Here is a 7,982-nt window from a genome sequence, read left to right on the forward strand (position 1 = left end):
GAAATAAATTAAAATAGGAGGGTGCCAACCTTTGGATCTCGAAAACGGTTGCACGTATGTATATGTACAAAATATATATTTCTTAAATTAGGTAATTTGGTAATTAATAAGTATAATTAGGTGTTTCAACATTTTTTTCGCAAAATTTTCATTTATTTAATGTACTTACAGAATTATTTGAGAAAATAAAATTTGAGATTTGAAATTTTTGAGATAGGTATAGGTACCTACTTAGGATGCCAGTATCAAATTAAAAATTAAATAGGAATAGGTAGGTACTTAATGAAAAAAAATATTTTGTAAATAAAAAGAAACATCTATAACAGTTCTGTTGTTTGTTGATTATGATAAAAATATGTATCTATTTTGCACATGTACCTACATAGGTACACACCTTTATACACTTGTAACCCTTTTTAAGATCTCAGGGTAGACACGCCTATTTTAATTTCTTCGCAAATTTCGTTCGAAATTTTTTCATCACGAAAGTTCTCTTTACGGAAATCATCTCGTAAAAAATTCTATAGGTCCCATGCTTCTTCATAAAAATATGACCATTCCAATTTTCACTAGCGGCAGCTGCTTCGTGTTTTGTTTATAGCTTACAATGTGCAGATATTCTCCAAATGCAGCGCACGCGCAATTTACTGACTCTAAAAATAAAAAGGCATTAATAAATTCACCAACTAAACACACAGCGGACAAAACAATTCTGTCTTCGTTGTCCGTGTACTTAATTTACTACGACGTATGATACGACGGTGACGGTTCGTAAAAGTAAACTATAACTTGTTTTCTGTGAGCTGTGAATACTAATTTTGTTAATGAACTTCATGATAAGTGAAATTGAAGTGTTTGTGCCAGTATGTCGGATTATACCACAAATTTTCCGCCTCAGACGTATTCTTCATCGTTTTATATTAACTCACTAGTTGATGTAAGTTTATAGGTTATGTAGTAGGATGTAAACATAAACCCTAAATTTGTTTATTGTTTATTACAGTAGGTAGCTGAAGATCATTGCACTTTTGATACGCTTATTTGTAAATATTTCAATAAATTAAAGCTATTGTAGATACCATATTTATAATTTGGCAAACAAAAGCAATAAATAGGTAGGTACATATTATTAAAAAATGTTTACAGTGAACTTAAATTGAGAATATCCTAAAAAAATTTTTTGGTTTTTTATAAGTAATTCCNTGTAAATATTTCAATAAATTAAAGCTATTGTAGATACCATATTTATAATTTGGCAAACAAAAGCAATAAATAGGTAGGTACATATTATTAAAAAATGTTATAATACAGTGAACTTAAATTGAGAATATCCTAAAAAATTTTTTGGTTTTTTATAAGTAATTTCTTAAAATTTTATCGTGTAAATGAAAATATCTAGGATCTATATCTAATATAAAATGTTGTCTAAGTGTGTGTGTATGTATCATCTGCATTATCTACAAGTAAATTAAATTTTAATATCGAAGCAGGTTTAGGTATGTTTAGGTAAAAAATGCTAGGTTTTTATTGTATTCAAAATTTTTAATTGATAGGTATTAGGTAGGAATCGGAAGACAGTAGTTCGTTAGCGTTATTTTAAAGGATACAAAATAGCGGACCAAAATGTGAATATTATAAGTTAAGTATGTATAGAACAAACTGAAGGCTATTTTGAACATTAAATGAAGTTGCACGCCTGCACATTATTTGTCTCAAATTTAACAAAAGGTGTAGCAGGCCAAACTGAACAGCAGCATGTTACTTATTAATATGTGTAAAAGTATTATCTAATTATAATTATAAAAATAATTTATTAGAGAATAATTATTTAATTTAATTTTTTTAAACACATAATTTATATACAAACGGGTGATAGCGGACGATTTTATATAGGAAAACAATTGTTTGAATTCAGAGTGAGCGAATTTTTCATTACCAATTTACGTTGGATGTTGTAACAGTATATTAAATATTATAGACGTTAAAAGTTAATGAATACGCTGCATACCTATATTTGCTCTTTATTTGCAAAGGGTGCATTCTAGCAATACCCAACAAGAAGCGTTTTCGAGATGCCAGTATTGAGTATTGTTGTTCTTACTCATCTGTTAGATTTGAAGTAGCTTAAAAGAAAAAGATAGATACAGAGATTACAAAGTTTACATATCCTGGAGAGTATATATACCTCTGTATGTAAAAAAATTATTACCTGCACGTAAGGTAACTGCACCATTAGTTGACATGGTAAGAAGGATAATTCTGGTTTTATTTAAATAAAGTCATTTGTTTTAAATTTGTACATTTATGTATTAAAATATTAATAAATACTAGTTTTCTTAACATACATAAGTACTTATGTATGTCTGTATAAATAATTGAAGCTATACAGCAGGGGTCGGCAAGTAATTTTAGGTGGGGTCCGGATACTTTTGAAAATTTTTAACGAGGTCCAGAAAAAAAATTCACATTTCTTATTTTTTATTTTAATTTGGACTCAAATTTAATCTGCTTACTAATTAAGAACTCGAAACACTCACACAATTGTAAAATACTAGAAAAAATGATAAGATTGGCACTTAAACGTAAAAAACATTTTTTAAATCATTTATTTGAGCAATTTATACTTTAAAAAAAAATTTGGCGGTCCAGTATTTTACCTTCCGCGGTCCGGACCTGGACCGCGGTCCGCCAGTTGCCGACCCTTGCTATACAGTGATGACGCGTGGGTTGGAACAAATTCATTTAAATTCAGGGGTTTGGTTTTTGGAAAAACGCTCTGATATGTCGATTTTGGTTGCGGTTTTTCTGATGGCAAATTTATGTATACAGGGCGGCCCAAAACTAAGTTACGACAATCAACTTTAATATTTTAAATGGAATCGCCTATTTTTTATTTCTTAATTCTGCAGTGTTCTAAGTATGTTTCATGTACAGGGTGATTCATTATATTTTGACCCTTTCTTTAACTTTTTTGTTTTAAGAGTTATAAAAAAATGTGAAATATAAATGTTGCACGAGTTTTTATGAATTTTTCGAAAATGACAGTAGAAAAACAAATTAAGTCCAAACAAAATGACCGCGGATGTTAACTTTGTTAAGTTAAATGGAACACCCTGTATATTTTTACATATTTGGCTAGAACGTTCCCTGTAGAGTATGGCCATATAGGGTTTGTTGGGTTCATCTCTAACAATAAGCAAGGTACTTCTAAAAATCGAAAAGAAAGTTTTTTATTAAGAAAATAAGACATCTTGTAATTGTTAAACCTTTTTCAGGCATTTCTGCCTTTTTTCAATTACGTAAGGATTTACAGATTTAGTTATAATATATTTTGACAGATCGATCATTGATATGGTCCAATGTATGTAGATATTGTAATCTCACTAATTAGGCCGTGAGAGGCCTAATTACTCATGGACAATGTTATGTGGTAGGCCGTGACAGTGACAGGTAATGTCATGAGAACATTGTTATTGATTGACAGTTTTGTATTATTCTTTAATTAAAATGGGTTACTCAGAAGTAGAAAATTGAAATATTATTAGGAATTAAAATAGAGTATGGAAATAACTTGTTTGACAGTTTGTATTATTCTCATATATTGAAATTTGACAGTTCCGTTCGCGTTATTTAATTAAAATGGGTTATACAGAAGTAGAAAATTTAAATATTACAGGAATTAAAATAGAGCAAAGTTCTCGGCAAAGTTCTTCTTTATACTCTATTTTAATTCTAAATAATTTTCTACTTCTGTGTAACCTATTTTAATTAAATAGTAATGCATACTGTCAATCAATAACAATGTTATCAAGACATTACTATCTGTCACTGTCACGACCTACCATATAATGTCTAAGAGTAATTAGACCTCACACGGCCTAATTAGTGTTATTTCGTTACATTACCTATACGCATTTGGGACCGTACCATTGTCCGATCTGTCAAAATATATTATAACTCATCTGTAAATCCTTACGTAATTGAAAAAAAGGCAGAAATGCCTGAAAGAGTTCTAACAATTACAAGATGTATTATTTTCTTAATAAAAAAACCTTCTTTTCGTTTAATGCTTTTGCTTATTGTTGGAGATAAACCCAGCAAACCCTATATGGCTATGCTCTACAGGTAACGTTCTATCCAAATATGTAAAAATATATAGGGTGTTCCATTTAACTTAACAAAGTTAACATCCACGGCCATTTTGTTTGGACTTCATTTGTTTTTCTACTATCATTTTAGAAAAATTCATAAAAAATCGTGCAACTTTTATATTTAACATTTTTTTATAACTCTTAAAACAAAAAAGTTAAAGGGTGGTCAAAATATAGTGAATCACCCTGTATTTACCATGTCCTATACCTAAATTCAACAGTTATCGAGAAATTTGGGATTTATTTATTTATTTATTTATTTATTTATTTATTTATTAATAAGACAGAAAAAAAATCAAATTAAATGTTCAAATTGTTGACCACACAGGAAGAGAAAAAACATCAAAATACCGGGTGTTTCATGAAGTTCTCCCGGCACTAACAGAGGATGTTCCTTGGGTTATTTCTAGAAAAAAAGTTTATATAAACATGTGTCCGATTTGCTTTACTTTGTGAGCTACATGAATTTTAAATTTAAATGTAAAAAGTAATAATCAAATTTGCTGCGTCTCGGCGCGCTACGCATTGGTCAAGTGTGCTCTGACGACATTTGCAAGGTAAAATGTTATCTAGATTACTGTCAGTTTTGACAAGCTTGCAGTTTAGTGTGAAGATTCAATTTTGCAAATTCGCGAACAATGCCTTTTAAGTTTACGACTGCTGAGTATGCCGATATGGTGTTTGTTTTGGGTAATTGCGATGGAAATGCTACTCTAGCTTCACTGGAATATCAACGGCGTTTCCCAAATCGTCGCATTCCATCCCCGAAAACGTTTACCACAACTTTTCATGCACTCAGAGAAACTGGTTCACTTCCAAGTGTTCGCATTCACTACGAACGGGTAAGTCAGCAGAGTGTTGTAGAAGAAGAGAATATCCTTGCTATGGCCGAGCGTAATCCCGGTGTTAGTACACGACGGATATCCANACAATTTTCCAGATTTGGATAGGAAAGTATGCGGAACGAATAAATATTTACGAATTTTACCATTATTTATCAATATTTACCCGAATATTGACGAATATTTACTAAAATTTTCAAATATTTACTAATATTTTCTAATATTTACGAATATTTACTAATATTTACAAATATTTACTAATATTTACGAATATTTACAAATATTTACTAGTATTTACTAGCATTTACTAATATTTACGAATATTTACAAATATTTACGATATTTACATCACTTGTACACCATATTTACTAAGTGGTTTACCCCTCGCTTTTAATACATGTTGCTGCAAAACAGGTACATACAAAAGCAACAGATTGTATAATAAAAACATAATTTTTACGAACTAATGCTAAAGAAACATCCATTTAACACCTTTTTTTTAATACGTAATCTATTTCCAATTTTTGAATTTTTTTTTTTAATATAAAGATAATTTTCTCCTTATACGGGCAAAAGTGGATGTCCTAACCTATTGGTAAATTCCAATTCTTGCAAAACCCATTACTCCTAAAGCAGAATAATTATTGGAATTATTTGATAAATCACATTACTATATCTGTTATTTTCAAAAAAAAAATATTTATACACAATTTTATTTATTTTACACAATGCTCTCTAGTTCCGTAACTTAACGAATGGAAATAAGTATGTTATGTAACAATAATTGCTTGTATTCAAAGGCCGGATTACTAAAGTAATTTCTTATTGTCTGCATAATTATTTATTTGTGGCATTATTTAGTGGTTACACTTTTTCTTAAATTGGGATTGTTTCCATACAAAAAAGAAAAACAAACATTTCGCTATTTTTAAACAATTTTAAACAAATACTTAATTCCCTGCACCAAAAGAATCAGTGGAATTATTTTAAAATTTTGTTATGCTTAACCAGAAATATTTCAAACTGATAAGTAGATAATAATTGTTCTTAGTTACACCGAAATATTGTTACATATTCATTCTTAAAACATCAAGAATCACTAAAAACAAATAAATACATTATTTTGTTGAAAGGTGATACTTAAATGTGTTTCTAGATTTTTGCTGCAGTATAATTGTTGAATTTACTTATCCCTTATTTCTATACAGGGTGTTTCATTTTCGGTGTGCCAAACGAACACATATGATAGAGAAAGTAATTTTGAGCAAAAAATTTCATATCGACATGTGTCCGAAAACGCCCTCCTTTGCCGCTACGCCCTTTTTTAAAGGGGTCCATTAAGACACAATTTTATTACAATATCTGGAAAATGGTTCGAAATAAATTGATAAAATTTTATACATAGGTACCATTTATTACGGGGAATTTTTACTCAATAATACGAAATTGGCTGCAATTTTTCGTAGCGCCTGATCCTCCTTAATGTGACATATAAAGAATGAAAAATTTCTTATTTTGTTTTACTAATTTTTTACTCACTTGGTTATGTCTTACGCAAGGCCCAAATTTCGTCAATATTTTAAAGATTTTGAAAAAAAACTTTTTCTTTCGAAAATTGGGAATATCAACTATTGTTAGTTGTTTTTTATAATTTTTTTAGTAAAAATTTTGCAGCCGTTCATATTTTCTGCTTTTTTCTTATTTTATACATACATTTAAATAGATTTGGGAATATATTTTAAATTATAATGAATGCAATAAAATAAGGATCAAAAATTAATATTCATACTATTACTATTACTATTAATCAAATTTTGTTATTTTCAGAACTAATTGACATCACAGAAAGAAAAATAATATCTTTTTGTAAAAATAAAAGTCTCATATATGAACAACAATTATTCCAAACAATTTGCTATCGTGAACGCTGTTTCTACGTGTTTTAGCAATATTTAGATATTAACACTACCGTAATGACATTACGCTAAATGAATTTACCTCGGATTTTACAGAAATTGAAATTTTTACTGCTATTACTTAATAATAATAAAATTACATCTAGTTCAGGTGGTATTTTATTTTTTATTATGAGGAATTGCGCTGCTGTTTTACCTACACCGAGGGGCGATCCGCTAAGGAAAAAACGTACGAAGATTACAAAATTTCTGAAATCTCTTGTAATGTATCTGCAGATTTCAATATCGATTAAAAAAAAATACAAATTTCATATAAATAATAAAGATTACAATATCTTTCAACCGATTACAAAACATTTCAGGAGATTTCAGAGTTATTTTAGTAGATTTCAATGATTATTTAAGATTTNTCCCCCCATTTTTATGATTGTGGAAACTAATATGTTATTGTACATAATATTTAGCATCTATAGTGATAAATTCAGCTTGCCGAAACAAAAAGTCGAGTCCAACTCTATATTTCCTGGCCTATTAGATAGAAAGTGTTCCTCTTTCGAAATAACCATTTGTATTTACAGTTAAGTAACAGGGGAAAAAGATTTCCCTCATTTACCTAAGCTTTAGAGTACACGCCAACATTAGTTGGAAATTACTATTAGGTACCCAATTGTTAACTTTTTTATTTTACATTTTACGGAAAAAGGCAACAAAATTGGCAAGTCGTTGATCAAAAACTCTAAGAAGCGGTTACCAGTTAAAGCTTGATCAAAAAAATAAGGTCCAATAATTCTGTCCCCAATGATACCGCACCACACATTTAGGCTCCAGCGTCCCTGGTGCTGCACTTCTCTTAACCAATGCGGATTTTCAGCGGACCAATAATGCATATTATGACGGTTTACTCTACCATCACTACTAAAGGTAGCCTCGTCGGTCCAGAGAATTTCCGTTAAGAAATTTCTGTTTTCCTCAAGCATGCCTAGCATCCATTGACAATAATTTAATCTATTATCGAAATCTTGTTCATTTAGCGCCTGGTGCAAAACTAACAAGATTTCGATAATTCTAAAAGT

General features: G+C 29.6%; 1 protein-coding gene across 2 annotated transcripts in view; it reads left to right on the forward strand.

Annotated features, from left to right (window-relative positions):
- The first annotated feature begins 710 nt into the window (after positions 1-710).
- Positions 711-7,982, forward strand: part of LOC108913959 (inositol-trisphosphate 3-kinase homolog) — a 122,949-nt gene continuing 115,677 nt past the window's right edge. For both annotated transcript variants that reach the window (XM_018719623.1, XM_018719624.1), the window contains exon 1: positions 711-937. In XM_018719623.1, the coding sequence (XP_018575139.1) occupies positions 866-937 (72 nt within the window). In that variant the 5' untranslated portion in view covers positions 711-865. The remainder of the gene's footprint in view (positions 938-7,982) is intronic.

The sequence above is a fragment of the Anoplophora glabripennis genome, unplaced genomic scaffold (assembly GCF_000390285.2).
Source record: "Anoplophora glabripennis isolate ALB-LARVAE unplaced genomic scaffold, Agla_2.0 scaffold934, whole genome shotgun sequence".
NCBI classification, from domain to species: domain Eukaryota; kingdom Metazoa; phylum Arthropoda; class Insecta; order Coleoptera; family Cerambycidae; genus Anoplophora; species Anoplophora glabripennis.